The sequence below is a fragment of the Dryobates pubescens genome, chromosome 4 (genome assembly GCF_014839835.1).
Source record: "Dryobates pubescens isolate bDryPub1 chromosome 4, bDryPub1.pri, whole genome shotgun sequence".
Classification (NCBI taxonomy): Eukaryota; Metazoa; Chordata; class Aves; order Piciformes; family Picidae; genus Dryobates; species Dryobates pubescens.
The window spans coordinates 1,419,747-1,444,218 of record NC_071615.1 but is presented as its reverse complement, the minus strand read 5'-3'; the positions used below and the strand labels follow the sequence as shown (position 1 = coordinate 1,444,218).

General features: G+C 56.7%; 1 protein-coding gene across 1 annotated transcript in view; it reads right to left on the bottom strand.

Annotated features, from left to right (window-relative positions):
* Positions 1 to 22,692, bottom strand: part of CACNA1H (calcium voltage-gated channel subunit alpha1 H) — a 131,748-nt gene extending 109,056 nt beyond the window's left edge. The window contains exons 1-5 of the mRNA XM_054180227.1: positions 22,600 to 22,692; positions 18,651 to 18,784; positions 11,306 to 11,403; positions 9,908 to 10,078; positions 2,636 to 2,795 (exon numbers count right to left, since the gene is read on the bottom strand). Of these exons, the coding sequence (XP_054036202.1) occupies positions 2,636 to 2,795; positions 9,908 to 10,078; positions 11,306 to 11,403; positions 18,651 to 18,784; positions 22,600 to 22,692 (656 nt within the window). The remainder of the gene's footprint in view (positions 1 to 2,635; positions 2,796 to 9,907; positions 10,079 to 11,305; positions 11,404 to 18,650; positions 18,785 to 22,599) is intronic.
* Between the last annotated feature and the right edge of the window lie 1,780 nt (positions 22,693 to 24,472).

Below are 24,472 nucleotides of genomic sequence, written 5' to 3'. Positions count from 1 at the left end.
CCCAGCAGCAACACCCCAGAGAAGCTGGGGGTGCCCCAGTTGTTTTCTGTACAGGCCAGCAGCTCATGCTGGCAGCAGGGAGCCAGAGGGGCTGTGTGGGGGACACACATCCAGGAGATGCTGCAGAGAAGCTGCTGGCTTCACTTGCCCTTCCCACACAGTGCTGAGCCTCCTTCTCTCAGACCAGACCCACCAAAAAGACCTTCCTGAGATGCCCCCTCCAGCTCCCTCTGCCAGGGATCTCCTCACTCACTCAGGTGGCACTGGAGACCACCCTGGCACTGCTGTTCAGGGCCCCCAAAGCCCTCCTGAGCTACCACCCTGACCTCCAGAGCTGTCTGGGAAGTGCCAGCTTCTCCTGTGTCCCGAGCAGCAGTGCCCCACTTGGGTTTACTTCTTGGCAGCCCAGCAGCTGCCACAGCCCAGCAGCTGCCTGTGATTCCTCCCCAGTCACTACTTAAAGACAGTCCTTAAAGCAAGCTCCTTCCAGCAGGACACTGCAGTGCTGCAGGGCAATTTCCAAAGAGGGAAGGGAGATATTTCCAGCACATCCTCAGAGCAGTCCCCAAGACTCTAGCAGAACAGACTCCCTGCAAAAATAGTTGCATGACTTGAAGCAGTCAGCTTCCGAGGGGGGTTGAAAAGAAAAGGTTTCCACAGGGAGAAGAATGATGGCAAGGAAAAAACCATAGCTACTCAAAGTCACTTCTTCCATCTGATGCCTGCTGCAAAGCTGAGTGTCCCAGAAAGCTGCTGGCAGCAAGAGTGCAAAGAAGAATGGGGCAGAGGAGAAACTCTGCTTGAGGCATTGCTCTCTGAGCTCACCTGCACTCAGCTGACTCCAGCAAAGCTCTGGGGCTGTGACCCTTCCTCGTGCTGCAGCCTGCATTGTGTTCAGGTCCTCACCTCCAGTTTCAAGCAGTTCTGGTTTCATCTGGGAGTGTTTGACACCACCAGCAGGGTGAGCCCCACCAGTGCCTCAGACCTCCCTCGTTATGGGCTCATAAGGAAGGAGCCAGAACCACCACAGAATCAAGCAGCTTGGAAAAGGCCTCAGAGATCATCAAGTCCAACCCCTGACCTAACCCCTAACACCTCCTGACAGCTCAACCAGGGCTCCCAGTGCCACATCCAAGCCTCTGTTGAACACCTCCAGGGATGGGGACTCCCTGGGCAGCACATCCCAAGGGCCAATCTCTCTTGCTGGGAAGAACTTTCTCCTCACCTCCAGCCTAAACCTCCCCTGGCACAGCTTGAGACTGTGTCCTCTTGTTCTGGTGCTGGGTGCCTGGCAGAAGAGACCAACCCCCACCTGGCTACAACCTCCCTGCAGGGAGCTGGAGAGAGCAAGAAGGTCTCCCCTGAGCCTCCTCTTCTGCAGGCTAAGCAACCCCAGCTCCCTCAGCCTCTCCTCCCAGGGCTGTGCTCCAGACCCCTCCCCAGCCTGGCTGCTCTTCTGGACACCTTCCAGCATCTCAATGTCCTTCTCATCTGCTCAGCCCCAACCTAGGGGCATGGCATGCCTGTCCATCTTCTAGCCCCTCACAGGCTCCTGGAGGGCTGCTAAACCTCACTTTAGGCAGAGGACAATAGCTCTGGGATTTAGTTGGACTTGGCAGGCAAAAACAAATGACCAGAATCTCACTCCCCATTCCCTGCAGAGCTCTATTCTGTTTACCTCTAACCAAAACAAGAGCTTAACTCTAATCCTGCATCCCCTGGGTGAAGGTTTTGTTCTCCTTGGCAGCTCTCCCTGCAAGGGGGTGGGTGGTCAAGGCTCTCCAGCACCAGCAGCTTGGTACAAGGATGGAGCACGAGGACACAGCCATGGACTCTTTCCAACCCAGCCCTGTGCTTGACTTTTCATCCAGTGCAGATGGCATCCTGCTGCTGTCAGCAGGACCTTGCTTGTCTGGGCCCGGTGCTGGATGTTGTGGTCCATCTGCACAGCAGCAGGAAGATCTAACCCTGAAGTGCTTTCCCTGTTCCTGCCACTCCACTGGGTTCCCTCCACACAGTTTGCTGTGGAGTGTTAAAGACCACTGCAGGAGTGAGACATGGCCCAGAGCCTGGAGCTGTGCATCCATGAGAATGAACCCAGGAGTGGCTCCCTATGGCTTCCTCAGAACATCCACCCTGAGCTCCAATCACTCTGGGGTGGCTCCTAGCTGGAACTGGAAGGGCTGCTCCTAGCAGCCAGGCTTCTCAGGTCTAAAGTTAACCAAGTAAACCCAAGACAGGATCTTCAGTTTGGGTGATGATGCCACAGCATCATCCTGCACCACAGGCGTGCCAGAAGCCTCCTTTCTCCGGGTGGAATGCTCACATCATCCTGGAGCACCAAGCAACCAGGCTTGGGCACAGGCACCAGACTCTGCACAGCCACCCAAATTCACCACTAGCTGCTGCTGGAGGAGATCCAGGAACCACAGAGCCACAGAACTGAGCCCCAGCTCTCTCAGCCTGTCCTTGCAGGAGAGGTGCTCCAGGCCCCTGACCATCTTCATGCTCGACCCAGCCCTGCACCCCAGCTGGTTGCTGACCCTGCCTGAGGGCTTCTCCAATAGAGGAGAGGCAGAAAGGAAGCAAACACGGAGATTTGGGGGTTTGGGGGCTCCTGGGGGGCTGTACTTACATTACAAAGTTCCTGTCTATGAAACACCTGTTCCTGAGCAGCCCTGCCCAGAGCTGCACGCCGACAATCCCGAAGATGAAGAAGACAAAGAAGCACAGGAGGAGGACGTTGCCTAACATAGGCAGAGTGTCCAGGAGCAGGGTGACGAGTATCCTCATACCTGTGGGGAGAAGGAGAAGAGAGGTTAGCAGAGCTCCTTGCTGGGAGCTGCCACACCAGCCCCAGCCTGCCTGGGTGGCCAGAGCCTCCTGGGCAGAGCTGCTGGGACCTTTGTGTTTCCCTCTCAGCCTGATCGCTGCACAGGGAGTGTGGGGTTAGTATCACAGCATCAGGCAGGGTTGGAAGGGACCCCCAGGATCACCCAGTTCAAACCCCCCTGCCATGGGCAGGGACACCCCACACTAGATCAGCCTGGCCAGAGCCTCAGCCAGCCTGGGCTTAAACACCTCCAGGGATGGGGCCCCAACCACCTCCCTGGACAACCCATTCCAGGGCTTCACCACTCTCATGGGGAAGAACTTCCTCCTGACCTCCAGCCTGAATCTCCCCACCTCCAGCTTCATTCCATTCCCCCTAGTCCTATCACTGCCTGAGATCCTGAGCAGTCCCTCCCCAGCCTTCTTGGAGCCCCCTTCAGATACTGGAAGGTCACAATTAGGTCTCCTCAGAGCCTTCTCTTCTCCAGACTGAACAGCCCCAACTCCCTCAGTCTGTCCCCATAGCAGAGCAGCTCCAGCCCTCTGCTCATCCTCCTGGCCCTGCTCTGGACACCTTCCAGCCCCTCCAGATCCCTCTTGCAATAGGGGCTCCAGAGCTGGAGGCAGTACTGCAGGTGGGGTCTCAGCAGAGCTGAGCAGAGGGGGAGAATCCCCTCCCTGGCCCTGCTGGCCACACTTCTCTTGCTGCAGCCCAGGCTCTGCTTGGCTTCCTGGGCTGCAAGTGCACACTGAGAGCTCCTGGTGAGCTTCTCCTCCACCAGCACCCCCAAGTCTCCTTCCCCCACACCCCACCCCAAGATTAGCTTTGCCAGCCCAGCCCAGCTGGAAGCAAATGGGAGCTGGGTTTACAGTCTGCAATGGAATGCAATGGATATGTTCAAACCATCCAGGATTTACCATCCTGACAGGGATTTACAGTGGACAGACTGCACAAGAAGCCCACCCTGGGTCAAGGACCAGGGGAAGCTACCAGCTTCTCCTTTTTCAGCCCCCCCAACCCCCTTCTCCAAAAGGGAGAAGAGAAAGGAGCAGAGAAAGTTGCTGTTAGAATCATAGAAGAGACCTCAGAGATCATCAAGGCCAGCCTCTCATCCAGCCCTGAGGATAATGATAGGGTCTAAGGGATCCCCTGGGGCTGCTCACTAACTTGAAGTTTGTTCTGTAACTTTCTCTCTCCTCTGTGACTTCTTCACTCCAGCAGAATCCACCTGCTGCCTTTTGCTTGGCTGCTGCTGAGCTTGGCTGCTGGGGCTAAGGCCAAGCTACTCTCTGCTCTTTCTCTTGTCCCCTGTACAAGGGAGAAAGGGGGGGGAGAGGAGGAAGCTGTTGGGACCCCCCTGGTGCTGTCCAGGGGCAGAGAGGTTTCTTGTGCCAGTTGCAAACTGCCAGTCTGGGTCAGGGTTGCCTATTTTGTGCCTTTTCATTGCACTTCCTCTTCCCAGGCGGCAGCTTTGCCTGCAAGCACAGCTCCACTTGCTCTCCAGCTCAGCTGGGCTGCCAGGTTTTACCTGGGGGGGATTCTCTCCAGGTTAGCTGGGGGGCTGGGGGGTGGGGGGTGGGTAACTTTCGAGCCACCACAGTGGGGGCTGCAGATGTTTCCAGCGTCACAGCACTTCACGACACCCAAAGGAGGGCAAAGCTCTGCAAGGCAGCCTTCCCTGGAGGGGTGCCCCCATCAGCCTGCCCAGAAACTGCCAGCATGTGTTTGTGAAGACACTGAACACCTCTCCTTGACTCACAGCAATCATTCAGCTGAACTATCCAGAGGCTCATGCAGGCTCCTAGCTGAAGCTGCTTTAAGAGCCTCATCCCTGCACAACTCCACGGAGCTGTCCACAGCTTTCTGACCTGCAACCCTTCAAGCACTCAAAGGTCTCCCTGGAGCTTTCTCTTCTCCAGAACAACCCCAACTCTCTCAGCCTGGCTTCCCAGCATTGCTGTGGCCTCCTCTGGCCCTGCTCCTGTCTGTGCTGTGGACTCCCAAGCTGGCCCCAGCACTGCAGGGGAGGTCTCAGCAGAGCAGAGTAAGTCACTGCCTGGCACTCTCTCTAACAATGCTGAGGTGCAGCCTGGCATCTGTAGACTCCAGAGATGGGTGCTGGGAGGAGCAGGATGTCCAGGGCAGCACAACCTGTCCAGCCTGGCATCCCCCAGGCCATGGCAGGCAGCAGCAGCAGGAGCTGGAGCCCTGTCACACCACCTCACCCTCCTCCTCGTCTCCCTCTGCCAGCGGAAGCGCAGCGCAGCCAAGCAGGGCTGGAGCTGCCGGTCCCCTGTCAGCACAGCACCAGTGGCTGCATCACCCTGGCCAAGAAAGCTGCACTAATAAATAATTAGGTGTGAGTAATAACCTCTGCAGCCCAGAGAAGAGCCTTTCAAGGTCTCCATGCCCAGCGGAGCCTTGGCTGCCTTGCGGCTCCCCACCGCTGGCACCGGCAGTGGATTCCTCCCTGCAGGAGCCATGATTCTGCCACCCATGCCCTGTGCCAGCCCTCCCCACGCCCTCAGCTGCCCTCCAGGCCCTGTCCCCACGCCACCCCGTGGAGGAGGGACCCCGTGCTGGCAGCCAGGCCATGGTGGCGAGCACAGGACGCCGGCCAGCAGCCTTGCTACCACCCCTCATAGGCACAACGGCAGCGCCAGCAGCAGGGATGGCAGCAGCCTCTGCTCCAGGAGGGAGGCAAAGCCCAGGGCTGGAGGTGAAAGGGGGCTTTGAGTTCTGTAAAGCCATCAGCAGGCCCCCAGCAGCACATCCACAGCGCTGCCCTGCAGGTGTGCCTTGCAAACCTCTCCTGGGAAACAAGGGCTACAAAGATGCTGAGGGGATTGGAACAGCTCCCTTAGGAGAGACAGAGAACTGGGGGGGGGGTAGTCTGGAGAAGGCTGAGGGGGGAGCTCATCAGTGCTGATCAACACTTAAAGGCTGGGTGTCAGGAGGAAGGGAGCAGTCTGTTTTCAGCAGTGCCCAGTGACAGGACAAGGGGTCAGGGGCTGGAACATAAGAAGCTCCTTCTAAAGGTGAGGAGGAACTTCTTTCAGGGTGCTGGAGCCCTGGAGCAGGCTGCCCTGGGAGGTGCTGGGGTCTCCACCTCTGCAGGCACTCAAAAGCTGCCTGGGTGTGCTCCTGTGTGACTTCCAGGAGGTGACCCTGCCCTGGCAGGGGGGTGGCCTTGGTGATTTCCAGTGGCCCCTTCCCACCCCCTACCCCTGTGCGACTGTGACCAGCAGGCAAGACTCAGTGCCCACTGGGGAGGCGATGCTGGAACTGCCTCTTCCCCCTCTCCTTTCTCCCCCCTCACCACTATCCTCACTCTTCCTTGTTTTCTGTTACCCCAAAGATGGTTAAATTTTCTCTCCCCCTGCCAGACAACTTCTTTCCACTCAGCTGCTTTGGGTCTTTGGGGCTGCTCAGGGGCACCATGCTGGAGGTTGGAGCCACCTCTCTGTTAGCCTTTAAGGGTGCTCTGGGCTCCCAGCAGGATGGCAAATGTGCCCTGGGGAAAAGAGCAGGGGGGAGGCATTGGGTAGGCTGCACCAAGGGCCCAGGATGGCTTTTCCTTCCCTTTCCAGGGGATGCCTGCTTTAAACCACACAGCAGGGGGGGGAAAAACCAAACAGAAAATAAAGCAGTGAAAGGGATTTGGGGAAGGAAAAAACCAACCCCACCACAAACACCAAACCAGTGACCACTGCTGAAATAAACCCCCCTCCAACCCTGACTGCAGCCCCTGCCAAGCACAGGGCTTGCAGGAATTCTCTTTTCCAGTCATTTGGAAGGAACAATTTCTGATGGAGATGATGTTTTCCTTGGCCAGGGCTCTCCTTTCTTAGCTTAACAAGTAAAACCAAACTGAAATGATCTCTTGGGTGAATTTATTGTGTCTGGAAGTGAAGAGCTAATAGAACTGGCTGGGGCCCAGGCTCAGGCACTGCAGGGATGGCTCAGCAGCTGTTTCTCATGGATCCCTGCTCCTCCTGTGCTGTCAGCTGAACACCAGGGTCACCTCTTCTCATCCAGCCAGAGAACTGTGGAATGGTTTGGAGTGGAAGGGACCTTCCAGATCATTTAGTTCTACCCCACCATGGGCAAGGAACAGGTTGCTCAGGGCTCATTTCAGTCTGGATTTCAACACTTCCAGGCTTGGAGCCTCCACAGCATCTCTGGGCAACTTTTGCCCCCCAGTGCCTGACCACTCTCTCCTGGGGAAGAAATTCTTCCTCAGCTCTCACCTAAACTGAGTATTCTCCTCATTCACATCTGCTCAATGTCCCTTTGGTGGCTCCTACTGAGCCAAAACCCTCTTGCCAGCAGGGGCTGAGGTACAAAGGCTGTCACAAGAGACCCTGTGCAAAAGTCTGCCCCCAGCTTTCTGGTCAGGCACAGCATGGATGGGGCTGAGTGGGACCCACTGCTGGCTGGGTTGTGGTAATCCAAGCTAAGCCTTAGCCTCCAGAGGAGGCCACAAAAGTGCTCAGAGGGCAGGAATCCCTCTGCTGAGAGAGCTGGGGTCGTTCAGCCTGGAGAAGAGAAGGCTCCAGGGAGTCCTTCTGGTGACCTTTCAGTACTTAATGGAGCAGATCAGAAAGCTGGGGGCAGACTTTTTCACAGGGTCTCTTGTGACAGGAGCAAGGGCTGATGGTTTCAAACTACAAGAGGGAGATTCAGGTTAGATAGATGGAAGAAAGCTTTTACACTGGGGAGAGGTCAGAGAGGAGGGGGTTACCCAGAGAGGTGGGAGATGCTCCATCCCTGGAACTACCCCAAGTCAGGCTGTTTGGGGCTCTGAGCAGCCTGCTCTGGTTGGGGCTGTCCCTGCTGGCTGCAGGGGGGGGTGGGCTGGATGACACCAAACCATTCCATGATCCTGTCCCCATGGATGAAAGAGCAGAATTGCATCTCTGGCATTAGCAGAAGCTACAAAGAGATACCCAAAGAGAGGGTTGCCACTGCCCATTCTCCACCAGCCCTGGATTATATCAGCCTGAAATAGTCTGAAGCAGTGATGGGGAAAGTGGATGCAGTTGTTGTCTCCTGAACAAGTCAAGCCTGTGAGGATCTGCCCTCCAGCAACTGAGGTGCTTCAAGGAATCCTAACCCTGGCACTTCACAGAATCAATAAGGTTGGAAAAGACCTCAGAGATCATCAAGTCCAACCTGTCACCCAGCACCTCCTGACTGCTAAACCATGGCTCCAAGTGCCACTTGTTCAAGCCCCTGGTGTAAGGTCAGCCTGAGTGCCCCTCAAGCCCAGCAGCTCAACTCTAAACAGGGATGGAGCTCTTCACATTCAGTCTCCTGCACTGTCAACAGCAGCAGACAAACAAACAAAGGAATCTTTTCCACTGTCTGTCTTTGGAAAGAGTGGAAAAAAATACTCCAAGTGGCCAATGCAGCACAGGAGAGCCCAGAGGGCTTGCTTCAAAGCTTCAGACACGAGCTGGACTCAGATCAGAATTTCCCCTCACCCTGGGGGCATTGCATCCCTGGGCCTTGGTTTAAGAGGGATTAAAATCCCAGTTTCCCCTGGCTTCTGCTCTCAGCCAGGCTGAGTCCCAGCCTGGGATGTCCACTGCTTCGTGGGAGGGCTACAAAGGGCTTTGTGGATTTAGAATCATTTCAGTTGGAAAAGACCTGGAAGGTCATCAAGCCCAGCACCAGCATGGCCATTGAAGCCTGCCCTCCAGGGCCATGTCCACACTGCTCTTGAACACTCCCACCACTCCCCTGGGCATTTCAGTCTCCTCAGAGCAAGCCTGACCCCCACCACAGCTTGGCATGGCTCGAGCTGACCTCATGCCAGAGTCCCCCTGATGCCACAAAGCCACCAGGCTCAAACCCCACAGTGACAACCTTGTGTTGTGCTTTGGAGCGGCTCTGAAACCCTGGCAACAAAACCTCCTTAGGAAAAAACAAAGCTCCAGAGGCTCTCAGGGTCCCTTTTAAGTCTCTCATTTCTTGCTTTAAACTCCTCCTGCTGTCCCTGCTGAAGTTACTGATTTGTTTTCTTTTACAAAGGAAAATCCTGAACAATTGGAGCCCAGAGAGAAACTTCAAAGGCTCCTGTGTGTGAACACCCATCTGTTCCCTTGCATGTTCATCTGAGGGGCTGGGACTGAAACCCTTCCAGGGGGCTTTGTTTTGCTGTCCCCAGCTGTGCTGACCTGATGGACAAGTAGCCAAGGCAGGAGGTTCAGCAAGGATTTGCTGAAGGCCTTGGAGTGCTGGTGGGCAGCAAGTCCTCCATGGGCAGCAATGTGCCCTGGGGGCCAAGAGAGCCAAGGGGATCCTGGGGGGCAGCAAGCAAAGTGTGGCCAGCAGGGCTGGGGAGGTTCTGCTCCCCCTCTGCTCTGCCCTGCTCAGACCACAGCTCCAATCCTGTGGCCAGTTCTGGGCTCCCCAGGTCAAGAGAGACAGAGAGCTGCTGGGGAGAGTCCAAGGGAGAGCCAGGAGGATGCTTAGGGGACTTGAGCATCTCCCCTGGGAAGAGAGACTGAGAGCCCTGGGGCTGTTGAGGCTGGAGAGGAGAAGGCTGAGAGGGATCTGATCAATGTCTATCAATAGCTGAGGGGTGGGGGGCAAGGGGAGGGGGCCAAGCTCTTTTGGGTGGGGTGCAGGGATAAGCCAAGGAACAATGGAGACAAACTTGAGCAGAGAAGGTTTCAGCCCAACATGAGGAGAAACTTCTTTGCAGGGAGGCTGCCAGGGCCTTGGGGCAGGCTGCCCTGAGAGGTTGTGGAGTCTCCTGCTCTGGACACATCCAAACCCCTCCTGGATACCCTGGGTGCTCCTGATCTGGCAGGGGGGTTGGACTGGATGATCTCTGGAGGTCCCTTCCAACCTCTAAGGTACTGTGAGCCTGTGACTGGTGGAGCTGTGCCATTCAAACCTGCTTGTGGAAGGAGGGAACAGAGAGGAGCTGAAGGAACCTCCATGATCCCCACCCAGTGCTGCTGTGTTTGGAACTGAGCAGGTTTGGGTTAAAGCACTCTGAGAGTGCTCCCTCACAAAGCATCACTCAGCAGAGGCTTGATGCCAGTAGGAAATGATTTCAACTTGTTGGTTTGTCTTTCAAATTGGATTTAGAAGACAGGCAGCTGAAGCCACTTGAAAATGGATTTAGGAGCCACTTGAACTCTCCATCATGGCTGAACCCAATTTTGTTCTCCATGACAGCAGAGCCTTTGTGGTGGTTCACCAGCAGCACAGGCTGCTGTGCTTCTAATCCTGAACACAAAGAAATGAAAGACCTCAAACAGCTGAGAGGGGGAAGATGAACACATCCTGGGCAGGAAGAGCCTTCTTAGAACTGACCTCTCCCCTTTCTGTAGGGGAACTTTGTTATTCACTCTGCAGCAGGAGCAGAGGGTTGCTTGCCTCAAAGGGCTCACCAAAACCCTTGGAAGACAGCCCTGAGGATTCAGCATCCCCAGGACAGAACCTGCTCCTTTGCCCCTTACCAGCACTGAAAATTATACCAAATAATCTCTAACCTGCCTTTAAAAATGCAAGTGAAGGAGTCCCTCACTGCCAGGGCACGCAGGTGGTGGAGTTATGGTGGTTTAACCCACCCACATCGAACAAAAAGCTGTCACAAGTGTGCCCAGAGCAGGACAGCAAAGCTGGGGAAGGGTCTGCAGGACAGGCTTGGGGAGGAGCAGCTGAGGGACCTGGGCAGAAGAGGAGGCTGAGGGGAGACCTCCTGGCTCTCTGCAGCTCCCTGGAAGGAGGCTGGAGTGAGGTGGGAGTCTCTCCCCTTCCCAGCAACAAGTGGAAGTGCTCTCAGCTTGCCCAAGGGGAGGTTCAGGGTGGGCTTTAGGAACAGTTCCTTCCCCAAAACAGTTGTCAAGCCCTGGAACTGGCTACCCAGGGGAATGGCAGAGTGCCCTCCAGGGATTCAGTTCCAGGGATGTGGTGCTGAGGGCCATGGCGTAGTGCTGGCCTGGCAGTGCTGGGTTAACAACTGGACTTGATCATCTGAAAGGTCTCTTCCAACCACAACAATTCCACGATTCTATGGCTGTGCTCTCGGCAGTGTGGGCAGCAGACTGCCTGCTGCAGGACCCAGCCAGGCTGGGGGGGATTTAACCCCTCAGTTTTCCCAGGGGATGAGGCAGGCAGAGCCTGAGCTGCAGCAGGCAGCCCAGCAGCAGCGGGGCCGAGCCTGAGCTGCAGCAGGCAGCCCAGCAGCAGCGGGGCAGAGCCGGAGCTGCAGCAGGCAGCCCAGCAGCAGCGGGGCAGAGCCTGAGCTGCAGCAGGGTGCCAGAGCCTGAGCTGCAGCAGGGGGGCAGAGCCTGAGCTGCAGCAGGGGGGCAGAGCCTGAGCTGCAGCAGGGGGGCAGAGCCTGAGCTGCAGCAGGGGGGCAGAGCCTGAGCTGCAGCAGGGGGGCAGAGCCTGAGCTGCAGCAGGGGGGCAGAGCCTGAGCTGCAGCAGGGGGGCAGAGCTGTTACTTACTTGGGACCCTGTTGATGGCTCGCAGCGGCCGCAGGACCCGGACGGTGCGGATGGCGGAGAGGCTCACGTTGTGTCCGTCCAGGGAATACTCCATCATGCTGGGGGGAAAGAAGGAAGGGGTCAGGATGTGGGGTGCTCAGCCTCTGGGCACGAGGGTGCTGGGGCTGCCTGGGGTTGGGGCTGTCAGTGTCTGTACACCCAAGCATGCAAAGCCACCCAGCTCGATGTTTGCAGCTCATCGTTGCTGCTCTCTGCAGCTGCCCGCAAGGAGGCTGGAGCCGGGGGGGAGGTGGTCTCTTCCCCCAAGCAACAGGGCAAGAAGAAATGGCCTCATGGTTCATAGAATGGCTTCAGTTGGAAGGGACCTTAAAGATCACCCAGTTCAAACCCCTCTGCCACAAGCAAGGGCACCTCCCACTAGCCCAGGCTGCTCAAAGCCTGCCTGGTCTTAAACGCTTCCAGGGATGGGACAGCCACAGCTCTCCTGGGCAACCTGTTCCAGTGTCTCACCACACACAGAGGTTTGCACCACCCAAGCTGTACCTGGGGAGGTTTAGGTTGGATATTAGGAGAAATATCTTCCCAGAAAGGGTTCTCAGGCACTGGAAGAGGCTGCCCAGGAGCTGGTGCCCCAGAGGTGTTTAAAAGCTCTGTGGATGTGGTGCTGAGGGCTGTGGTTTAGTGGTGGTGCCTTAGCAGTAGTGGTGAGATTGTGAGCTGTGGGTGAGCAGCTGGACTTGATCACACACAATCAGCCAGGCTGGAAGAGACCTCCAAGATCATCAAGTCCAACCTCTCACCCAGCACCATCTAATCAACTAAGCTATGGCACCAAGTGCCTCAGCCAGGCCCTTCCTAAACACCTCCAGGGATGGGGACTCCACCACCTCCCTGGGCAGCACATCCCCAGGGCCAATCTCTCTTGCTGGGAAGAATTTCTTCCTCACCTCCAGCCTAAACCTCCCCTGGGACAGCTTGAGGCTGTGTCCTCTTGTTCTGGTGCTGGGTGCCTAGGAGAAGAGCCCAACCCCCACCTGGCTCCAACCTCCCTTCAGGGAGTTGGAGAGAGCAAGAAGGTCTCCCCTGAGCCTCCTCTTCTGCAGGCTAAGCAACCCCAGCTCCCTCAGCCTCTCCTCCCAGGGCTGTGCTCCAGACCCCTCAGGTCTCTTCCTCTCTCCACAGTTCTGTGATGCCACAGCCCCTCCTAGCACCCCAACACAGCACAGCAGCTCACCTCTCCCTCCTCGAGGGAAAACCACCCTGACAAACGACTTTGGGGCAGTTTGGTTTCCATTTTATGATGACCCTGAAGAAGAGGGGAAAGATTTTCCCTTCTCATGCCCACTCTCCATGTCACATCAACGTTTCTCTCCCAGGCTGGGCAGGACACTCAGCTGAGTCACTTTTCTTGCTCTTGTATAGCAGTGAGTGGCAAAATGCTCCAGGGGTTGTGTTTTTAATGGGGTTATGGCTAGTTAGCATGGCTGTAATTACAATTTATGAGCCTGACTCCAGGGAAGCACTTGTAAACATGTCACAGAGCTCTCCCCACGCCTGCTCAAATGGCAGAGCAGCATCAAAAGCAGCCCAGTGAGCTGCTGGATGCCATGGAGAAAGAGCTTTGGGTTGGGGGGGTGGTATTATATATATCTATATACTTAATTTAAATGATGATTTATTTTATTATTTCTTGTTAAAGAAACAAACAGAGAGGGGAGGAGGAAGGCTGAAGTGCCAGACACTGCAGAAGCTGCAGTGCAAAGAGAGGCTTTGAGCTGAAGCATCCTGCAGCCAGGATGGACCAGAATCGTCCTGCGGCGTCAAGCAGCAGCAGCCCAATGGATTTCAGCGACAGCAAAGGGGGGCTGGGGGTGGGGGCTGCCTTGCTCAGGCCCCAGGGCTGTTTGTGCTCTGCTCTCCTGGAGCCTTGCACTTTGTATTTGATGCCTTGCCCTGCTCTGCAAGGTTTAGTGGGGAGGCTCTCAATGTTCCGATGGAAGTCCTGAAGCTGTTTGGTGTAACCCCCTGGGACCACTGGTGCTGCACTGAAGCTCTGGGGAGACCTTAGAACAGCCTTGCAGTACCTGAAGGGCAGCTACAGGAAAGCTGGGGAGGGGCTTTTGACAAGGGCTTGTAGTGAGAGGATGAAGGGGAATGGATTTCCACTGGGTGGGGGGAGATTTAGGCTGGATATTAGGAAGAGAGTCTGTAGAGAGAGGGTGGGGAGACACTGGAGCAGGTTGCCCAGGAGGCTGTGGATATCTCCTCCCTGGAGGAGTTCAAGGCCAGGCTGGATGTGGCCTTGAACAGTCTGGACTAGTGAAAGGTGTCCATGCCCATGGCAGGGGCATTGGGACTGGATGATCTTTAAGCTCCCATCTAACACAAACCATTTCATGAATCTAAGACCTGTCAGCCTTCACTTGCCCTGCCATGGTCATCTGGAGCTGGGTTTAGTGACAGCCTTCCAGAGAGGGAGAGAGAAAGGTTATCACTGAAACCACCTCCAAATAACCTGAAGCACTTAGTGAGTCTCTAACTCAAAACCATCTCCAGTCTGGGTATGGAGGAACTGAGCTGACCCTGAGGAAGAGCTTTAAACCTCAGCACAGCACAACCCCCAGGTTTTAAGTCCAATGTGTCCTCATTAAGCAGCCAGAGCAGAGGGAAGCAGCCTGGAGCTGCATGGAGGACCACACAGTGGGAAAGCCACTGGAAATGTCCCTTCACACCTACGTGGAGGAGCCTGGAGCCAGCACCAGGTGTCTGCTCCAAGCAGACCTTGCAGGGATAGACAAAGCATTGCTTGAGGTCCCTGAGGTGAGCAGCACTGAGGGCTGACTCTGCTGGCTGGCATGGCCCCAGCACAGCACACTCACAGGCTCAGGTGGCTCAGCAAGAGAGGTCTGCTGCAACTGAGGCAGGTTTTGAACTACTAATAGGATGTAGAAGGAGTAGGAAATGCTGCAGTGGGAGCTGGTTGTTTACTCCAGGGAGCACAAGCAGATGTGCTTGGACTTGGCCCTTGGAGTTCCAGCAAGGCTGATTAAAATCAGAGAGTCATCAGAGAATCACAGAGCTGCCAGGGCTGGAAGGGACCTCAGGGCTCAGCCAGTTCCAACCCCCTGCCATGGGCAGGGACACCTCACACCACAGCAGGTTGCTCACAGCCACCTCCAGCCTGGCTGCAAACACCTCCAGGCAGGAGGCTTCCACCACCTCCCTGGGCAGCCTGTGCCAGGCTCTCACTGCCCTCATGGGGAATCATTAAGCTTGGAAAAGACCTCTAAGACCATGGAGCTCAACCTTCCACCCAACCCCACCATGACCCCAAAACCACCTCCCCAGGTGCCATGTCCCCATGTTCTGTGAGCACCTCCAGGGACAGTGGCTCCACCACCTCCCTGGGCAGCCTGTTCCTCACACCTGAGCACTCCTGCAGCAAAGAAGTTCTTCCTAATCTCCAATCCAAACTTCCCCTAGACAGGCCAGGATGAAGAACCCAGGACTTGGCCTAGGAGATAAGACTTTCGGGTCCTGGCACTACAGCCTTCCATGATGCTCCACTTGTTGGAAGCAAGGCTCAAAATGATCCACACTGCCCACTGCAGCAAACCTCAAACACTCCTCCCAGCACTGAAAACATTTGAAACCTTCATGACAAAGTCAAAGGTCTCTGTGCCAAGGCCAAGCTTGGGGATTCCATCCTCACACCACCCTTGGAAACCAAGGAAGCCCTGGAAGTGCCCCTCAGAAAGCTGCTGGGGCTGGAGGTGTTGGCTGTGCAGGGACTGGCACTTGGCAGGTGATTCCCTACAGCCTCTGGGGAGTGAACAAAAGGAGGCAGAAGCCTTTGTGATGTCTTCTCCCATAAAGAGTTTCCAGCCCTTCAGCTGTCAAGTTAAACATCTCCAAAGCACAGCCCACGAGGCTGCAGCCTCCCCAGGGACTGGATGCAGGAGAAACCTCCCTGGTCTCAGCTCTTGAGGACAGCACTTCTGGTGCTTGGGAAATGCTTTCAGCTTGGCTGCTGGACAGCCCTGAAAGGTTGTGAGCTCCATTCTGCTCTGAAACGTTCCAGGGTACATTTCTCAGGCAAGCACAACATGAAAGGGCTTTCAGTGCTGGAACAGACTTCAGACACAATCTGCTGCTAGAGGCAGAGGGTTTGTTTATCTTGTAGTTTCCCTGCTTAGCCTCCGCTCTCTTTGGTGTGCTTGCTGGTAAGCCAGATCAGCCTATTTGAGGAGACCAAGTGGGACAAACAAAGCAGGCAGCACTGCCTGTCACTGCTTCCCCTTCTTATCACACAAAGCCTCATAATAACTTCATCACATCCCTCTGCTTGCTAGCAAAACCAGCTCTGGCTGTTCCAGTAGCTTGCTCCCTGCTGAAACCACCTCCAGTTCCAGGAGCAGACACTAGACCCTGCAGTGCTGTGGGGAGTGGAGGGAGAGGTGAAGATCCCCAGGCCCTTTGCACAGCTTCTCCTTGACATTCACCACCCTTACTTGCCAGCCCAGGTGCCAGCCCAGGTGCCAGCCCAGCCTCTCTTCTTGGTACAGGCATGGCTCAGACTCATGCCCAGCACTGCCCTGGCCAGCCAAGGCTCCGGCCCCAGCCTGAGTACCAGCACACTGGCAGCAGAGCTTCCCAGTGGGGTCTGCTGCTGCTTGTGCTGCTTTCACTCTTCTCAAACACATGCCAGCCACAGGGTGGGGTGGAAAATGCCCTGGCAAGCTACCAGGCTGACTCACCAGCCCCCTTCCCCCTCCTCTCAGGTGAGCAGAGATCCTGGTGCCAGCCCTGACCTGAAGGCGTGAGCAGGGCTCAGCCTTTCTGCCTGCATGTGCTGCAGGCACATGGAATCCTCCTGCTTCACTGGGGTGATCTGTTTGATGAGGTGAGGAGCTTCTGCTCACCCACCAGGACAGCACATCCCACAGGTTGAGGGCAGAGAAACCCTGTGGGCATGTTGGATGGGGATGGCAGGTTTCTGATCTCAACCTCCTACTGCAGCCACAGCCTTGCTCTCCCTCTGCTACTGCTGCTTGGAACACTGGAGCAGCAGCAAAGAGATAATGAAGCTCTTCTCTTGCTGTCCCTGCTGCTCCTTCCTGGGCTGTGCCCATCCATGGGTTCAGAGAGAGCTGATGTTTTATTCAAGGCACTGAGGCCATTCCTAGTTGTACTGCAGGCAAACAACACGAAGCAAACCAAAGCTCCATCAGTGCAGGCAAGATTGTGCATCACTAATGGAAGGCTCCAAATGCCCCAGCCCTTCACAGCAGTGTTCTCATCAACCCCAGGCTGGTCACCACAAAGCCAGGACCTCAGGAATCAGGCAGGGCTCTGCCATTAAAGCAGTCCCTCCCTTCCCAGGGTGTCCTGAGCAGGAAAGAGAGCCTGGACTCTCTGAAAGTCTGGTTAGTTATAGGAAGAGAAACAAAAGGCTGGGGCTTGCCAAGCTTCAGTCCACTCAGTTACCCTCTATGGGTGTGGGGGGATTGGTGGCAAGGGCACCCACACCTTCCTGTGATCTGTTGCATTCACTTCTGCTCATAGGTGGGCTCCTGACCTGCATTAGCAGAGGGGTTGGACTGTGCACCAGGGCTGATTAGAGGCTGACCTGCTGGGAAGCAGCTCCATGGAGACCTGGTGGGCAGTAAATTGCCCTGGTGGCCAAGAAAGCCAAAGGTCTCCTGGGGTGCATTAGGAGGAGTGTGGCCAGCAGGGCAAGGGAGGTTCTCCTCTCCCCCTGCTCTGCCCTGCTGAGGCCACAGCTGAGCACTGGGCCTGTTTCTTGTCTCCCCAGCTGGAGAGAGACAGAGAACCAGCAGACAAGGTCCAGTGGAGGCTATGAGGACAGAGAAGGGGTTGGAACATCTCCCTGAGGCTGAGGGAACCTGGGGCTGCTCAGCCTGGATACAAAGAAGACTGAGAGGAGAGCTTATGAATGTTGACAAAGATCTGAAGGGTAGGTGGCAAGAAGGAGGAACCAGGCTCTGCTCAGTGGTGTCCTGGGACAGGACAAAGGGCAATGGACACAAACTGGAACCCAGAAGTTCCACCTCAACATGAGGAGGAACTTCTTTCCAGGAAGGCTGACAGAGCCCTGGAGCAGGCTGCCCAGAGGGGTTGTGGAGTCTCCTGCCCTGGAGACTTTCCAGACTCACCTGGATGTGATCCTCTGTGCCCTGCCCTGGGTGATGCTGCTTTAGCAGAGGGCTTGGACTCAGGCTCCAGAGGTCCTTTTCAACCCCCACCAACCACTCTGTGACTCAATGATCAACATGCCCTGCACAGGTGAGATGCTGTTGGGGACAGCATGAAGATAGAAACTACAAGGAACTCACAGGAGGCAATTGCTTGCAGTGGCAATTTGGGTCAGCCTCTGGCCAGCCTTCTCCCACTGGGATTTCAACCTCCTGAAGCAGATTTTTGGGCTAGATTGTCCTTGTTTGGCCAATGTCTGTCCCAGAGCAGGAGCAGGGATGAGCTGCTTTTCACAGAACCATTTTTGGTTGGAAAAGCCATTTAAGGGCATCCAGTCCAACCAGTCTCCAATTCTCCCAAGGCTGGTGCCAAACCACATCCCTCAGCACCACCTCTCTGCCACTTTTAGAGTGGATCTGGTTTAGAATTTAGGATCACCCAGGGCAGGCTGCTCAGGAATGCACCCAGGAGGGGTTTGGATGTGTCCAGAGCAGGAGACTCCACAACCTCTCTGGGCAGCCTGCCCCAGGGCTCTGGCAGCCTCCCTGCAAAGAAGTTTCTCCTCATGCTGAGCTGAAACCTTCTCTGCTCAAGTTTGTCTCCATTGCTCCTTGGTTTATCCCTGCACACCACCCAAAAGAGCTTGGCCCCCTCCCCTTGCCCCCCACCCCTCAGCTATTGATAGGCATTGATCAGATCTCTCTCCAGCCTCAACAGCCCCAGGGCTCTCAGTCTCTCTTCCCAGGGGAGATGCTCAAGTCCCCTAAGCATCCTCCTGGCTCTCCCTTGGACTCTCCCCAGCAGCTCTCTGTCTCTCTTGACCTGGGGAGCCCAGAACTGGCCACAGGATTGGAGCTGTGGTCTGAGCAGGGCAGGGCAGAGGGGGAGCAGAACCTCCCCAGCCCTGCTGGCCACACTTTGCTTGCTGCCCCCCCCAGGATCCCCTTGGCTCTGTGGCACAGTCACCAGAGGTGAAGCCAAAGGAGGTGTAGGAGACTTTGCCCTGGCTTAAGCCTGGCAGCTTTCACAAGGCACCATGGAAAGCAGGCAGGAGCAAGCTGCAGGGGGGGCTCCCTCTGGGCTTTTCCTGCTTTCAGCAGCCAGCCAGCTGCTGAGGGCTGGTACTGACCCTGCCATGACGATGAAGAAGTCCAGGCGGTTCCAGGTGTCGCCCAGGTAACACTTCTGCCCGAAGATGCCCAGGGCTACCATCTTGATCACCATCTCCACCGCAAAGAAAGCGAAGATGAAGTCGTCAAAAGCCTGGAGAGCAGCAAAAGGTTATCACAGTCAGCCCTGCCCAGCAGGGGAAGCAGAGGCACACACCACACAGGCTGCCTCAGCACCCCAGCAGATGCAGGCAGGCAGCACTCAGAGCTGAGCCCTGCGGGGTCAGAGGGGTGCTGGCAGCCCCTGGGGCAGAGCAGCCCCTGGGGCAGAGCAGCCCCTGGGATGCATCAGCAGCTTCTGTGACTCTCCTGACAGAGGCACAAGGACCTCTCTGTCTCAGAGCCTGGATCTTAGTCTTGGCACTTAGAGCCCAAGCATTCAGCAGCAGCTTGTGGCCGGGGCTCTGAGCTCTCAGCAGCTTGCAGTGGAAGCTGAGTTTCCAGTCTGGGCAGCTTGTATTTCCTGGGAAGAGTTTGTCCCTTCTACCAGGGGCAGTTGTGCTTCAGCTCTGATGCCTTCAGGAAATCCCAAAGGGTCCAGAGCCCTGCCCACGGCCCCCAGAGCCCTGCCCACGGCCCCCAGAGCCCTGCCCACGGCCCCCAGACGTGCTGGGAGTGAAGGTGAGCCTCGAGCAGAGGCTGGAGCAGTGCTTGTGAGGACAGCTCTGCTGCACAGGAGGGATGGCTGAGCAGTTCCTCGTGGTGCAGAAGCACTTTGCTGTGGGCTCAGCACAGCAGCCTCTGGGTGAAGGTCAAAATGCTGGGGTTTAGGTGGCCAAGAGAAAGCAAATGTGCCCCAGAAGATCCATCCCTGCCCCACAGAGCAGCATGCCTCAGCCTTTCCCTAGCTGCTTGTCTTCTCCAGGGCAGTGGAGACCAGGCCAGCTGAGCCTTGCCCACTCTTCCTGGGGACCACAGGCACCTGTGTGAGCTGTGGATGCCCCTGCAGAGCCCATGGGATGGAGTCTCTTGCAAAGACTCTTCCACACACTGCCTGCAAGCTTGGACACCAGGACACAGCTTGCTCCCACGCCTCGTGCAGAGGCTCTGCTCTTTTGAGGGACAGACCTGCCCAGCACAGGGACTCCTGCCCCTGCAGACAGGACTGCTGCTGCCCAGACCACTCTCTCAAAGACCCTGCTGCTTGGCATTGTGTCTCTGGCACTTCCACCTGGGTGCCTGAGAGGACTAATGGTAAAATGAACAGAGCATCCACCCCGCAGCCAGGCTCCCACTGCACCCCTGTGTGGCTCAGCACCACCTCCTCTGCCTGTTGGCTTCTCCACCCAACCTTTCCCTCCACAAATGACACTGAGGTTTTGCTCCATTATTCCAGTTCATTTAATCCCTGGCACCTGAATGGCTCCATAAAGGAGTTCAGGGGTTTCTACCTGATGTTCTGGCTTCCAGCCCCTCCTGGAAGCTGTGACAGGCTTTGCTTGCAGCCCTTCCCTGCCTGCAAGGCCTCCAGGGCAGTGCTCTGGGTTTGGCAGAGCCACTCAGTGTGCTGTGAGCATTCAGCTGGCATGGGAAGCCCAGTGTGGTGCTTGGGCCCCTTGCAGACCCTGTGTCCTCTGGGGAGGACAGACTGTGTGAGGGCAAGCAGCTCGACTGGTGCTGCAAAAGCAGCAATTGAGGAGCAGACAAGAGCCCCTCCTGGCCAGGAGGAGCACCTCCCAGAGGAGATCCCACATGGGAGCATGCCTGTGGGAAACCAGGGATGGGGAGGGCAACCTTCCAGGAGAGGTCAGGCACTGCCTGATGGGCAGCCTGAGAGCAGCTTAGCCCACAGCTGCCTGCAGGGTGGCAGTTTGTGGTGGAGGAGATGGACAAGCCACCTCTGCTTGCCTCTGAGCCTGACCCTGAGGCAACAGTTCCTCCAGAACCAACCTCATTCTGTAACCAACCTCTGGTGGCTTTTCAGCTCACACAGAGGAGCTCAGGCTGGAAGGGACCTGAGAGATCTGCTCTAACCTCCTCTCCAGGGGCAGGGACATCTCTCTACTGGCACCTCCTCACCAGGGGCAGGGACACCTCTCTACCAGACTTGGCTGCCCAAGGCCTCATCCAGCCCTGCCCCTCAGGTCTGGGACACAGCAGAGGATGAACCCAACACCTAGGAGATGTTTGGGTGCCCACCCCTCTGGTTGACTTGGCTCTGCATTTAACAGGTGTTCTTTGAGGGCTGAGGGATGGCTTGATGAGAAACTCTGCTGTCTGCAGATGGTTCTGGACCTCCCTTTGAAAGAGGCAGGAGAGGTTGGCTGGAAGGATCCTGTAGGGTTGGGCTACTCAAAGGGAAGTAAAGCAGCAGGATTCAAACCAACCAAGCTCCTTGCCCTGCCACATCTTGGTGGGCCCTGCCTAGGTTGAGGCAATGCATTAGACACAAGGGAAGCTGGTCCCAAGGCTGAGAACTGAGCTGCTGCAGTGCCAAGGTGCAGCCCACACAGCAGCTGCTGCTGGGATGTGCTTCCAGAACGAATCCTGCAGGCATATGGCAGGGAGGGCACTGCCAGGACACAGCCAGGGATGCAGTGACAAGAGAGATGCTCCAAGTTTGGGGTGGCCAACAAGGGGAGGGTGAGCTTTGCATGGGCATGCCTGGCCCAAAGGTCAGCCATCCTGGCCCTGGGCAGCACTGCATGGCACTGCAAGGCAGCAGGGGGGGTCCTCTGTGGAGGAGAGCAGGCAAAGCTTTGGCCTGGGCTTGGCTCGAAGAAAGGAAGGAAATGGCAAAGCCACCAGCACTGCTCTGCATGGACCAAGCTGCAGCAGCCCAGGAGATGCTGGCAGTGAGCTGGCCAGGGTGGAATTGAGTGACTGGGAGCAAGAGGCTGCCTCTGGCACTGGCCATCCTGTGGCTGAAGTGGGCAGCACCTCCACTTCAACCTGAATGCCCAGTTACAAACACTGGGACTGGTTGTGGTTGAGGCCCCATCCCTGGAGACATTCAAGATCAGACTCAGTGTGGCCCCTGGCAGCCTGATCTAGTTGGAAGTGTCCCTGATGACTGCAGGGGGGTGGACAAGATGACTTTGGAGCATCCCTTCCAGCCCAGTGCAATCTGTGGGTCTGTTATGGGCCACTCAGCCCTCACTAAATGTGTAGGGAAAGAACCTTGCTGGGCTAAGCCCAAACCAGTCAGCCTCTGGGGCTCCCCTCCAGCCCTCTGGGGCTCCCCTCCAGCCCTCTGGGTGTTCTTGGAGGACAGGCTTTGTGTGCTGAAGTGTGGCTGGCTGGAAGTGCCATCCCCATGGGGAGGGCTGTGGAGGCTGGCTGCTGGAGCCCAGGCACCAGCTGGGGACAGTTTCAGGCTGTGCCCAGGCAGATTTTCCACAGACCGAGTGAGAAAGGGGCAGGATGGAACCAAATGACCACTGGATGCCAAAGAAAAGTAATGATAAGGTCTAAACAATGCCACTGGGCTGACTGCTGACATAAAGTCAGCTGTGGAAAGTCTCTCTCTTGCTGATTGCTTCCCTCTGGCAGGTAGCAGCTGGCTGCTCCTGCTGGCTGCTGACCTTGGCTGCGCTGCTCTGTTGGGGCTGAGCACTAACAAACTGCTCTCTGCTCTTCTCTCTCTCTTTTACCTTGTATAAGGTGGGGGAAGGGAGCAGAGGGGAGGAAGCTGTTGGCAAGCCCCTGGTTTTGCCCGGGGGGGGCTCTTGTGTTGCTTATGAGTTGCACACCCACCCAAATTCCGCCTCCCTGGGACACATTCCTTGCTCTGCACGGGTCCAGGCTGCAGCTCTGCCTCCCCTGAGCTACTCTGGCAGTTTTATTTTGGGGCTGGGGGGGGATTAATTTCAACCCACCTCAGGGTCCCAGCTCCCAGGGATCTCTCCCAGGGTGGCCACCCCCTCCCCCTGCACCCCCCAGGCGAGCGGGGCAGGGCGGGCTCCTTACCTCCAGGATGGTGCAGCGCTCCGACTGGCACTCCACGTCCTCGCAGGGCTGGAACATGCCCAGGGTGACACAGTTGAGCAGGATCACCAGCATGCTGATGTGCTCAAACCAGGTGGGAGGGAGGTGTTAAGGAGAGCACAGCTCCAGGAGCCACTGGGAGGGGAGAAGCTTGAGGCGCTGTGCTGCTTGCGCCTCCGGGAGCCTTCCCTCCTCGCCGCGGCGAAGGTGGAAGCGCCACCGAGCATCCCACACGCCAGGAGGTTTGAAGTGTTTGGCAGCTGAGGAAAAAGCCTGGGGAAGGGCAGCCCTGCTGAGGTGAAGGGACAAAGGAGGGCCCTCATTCTCCACACAGCAGCCAAGCCAGAGAAGCACCACCAGGCACAGGGCTCCGCTTTGGAGCTCAAGCTCCCCCCACTCCATCCTTTTCTGCTCCTCAGGCACGACCAGGGGCAGCTGAGAGCACAGCTGCCTCTTCTCTCCTCCCCCAGCAACCTTCACCTTTGGCTCTTAAAGGGGTGTAGCAGGAGGGAGGAGGAAGCCCCTGCTCAGGGCTCAGATGTTCCCCAGGGATGCTCCCATCCTCTCTCGTCCCCAAACCCTTCCCAAGGGCTTGTGGCTGGAGGGGTCTGAGCTGAAGAGTCCTGCCCCTGCTCAGCCTCACCAGCCCACCTTCTCCTCCTGTGCCTCCCTCCAAGGCATTCAGCTCCTGCCCTCATTATTGTCACATCAGATTAATGGCAGTGAAATCCCCAGTCCAAAAGGGGGATTACCCCTGAGTGCTCTGCTCTGCCCTGCCTGGACTAATCCTTCCTCCCCTGGTGCAGAGAGATTCAAGGGAATTCCAGTTCACTTCCCCCTTCCTTCCTCCTGGCCCTGGAGGAGCCCCCACATCTCTGATTTAACCCCTAGCCAACTGCTCTTCCAGACCACCCTCCAAAGCCATCCAGCCTTCAGCAGCCACGGGGAGATGTCCCAGGGCAAACTCTGGGGCAGTGGGAGGTGGTGGTGCTGTGCAGGGCAGGATTACAGAGGGCATCTCTGCACAGCATCCTTCCCAGGGGGCCTGGGCCAGAGGGAAATGTCCATCAGGAAAGAAAGTTCTCATTCCTGGAACACATCTCCTATGAGAACAGGCTGAGAGAGCTGGGGTTGTACAGCCTGGAGAAGAGAAGGTTCCAGGGAGACCTTCTGGTGGCCTTGCAGGGGCTCAGCAGAAAGCTGGGGACAGACTTCTTTGCAGGGCCTGTTGTGACAGGACAAGGGCTGATGGTTTGGGACTAAAAGAGGGAGATGCAGACTAGAGAGAAGGAAGAGATGTTGTACACTGAGGGTGGCTGGACACTGGCCCAGGTGGCCCAGAGAGGTGGCAGAGGTCCTATCCCTGGAACCAGTCCAGGTCGGGTTGTTTGGAGTTCAGAGCAGCCCTGCTCTGGCTGCAGCTGTCCCTGCTGGCTGCAGGGGTTTGGACTGGATGAGCCTTAATGGCTCCTTCCAACCCAACCCACTCCCTGATTGCAGTTGTGGTGGGAAAAGGCATCCAGAAGAGAGAAAGAGAGAGGCAAAAAGGGAACCTTCCAAAAGGTCCCAGGCAGCCCAAGAGCAGCATTGTGACAGCAAACACAGGCAAGATGTGGCTGGAGAGAAGCCCCAAGGCACAGAGCAGCCTAGAGGGTGACCCTGCAGCACTGCCACACGTCCTGCCAGGGGTAGTGACACCAAGCTCAACCATCCAGAGCTCCTGCTCACACTCCATGTGGCACTGAGAGGGGACTGGCTTAGGATCCTCTTGGTCCCCTGGCAGCAGAGGTGGCTCTGACCCACTAGAACCATGACTGTGCAGAAGCTGGCACCGAGTTACCACGGCAACTGCTGC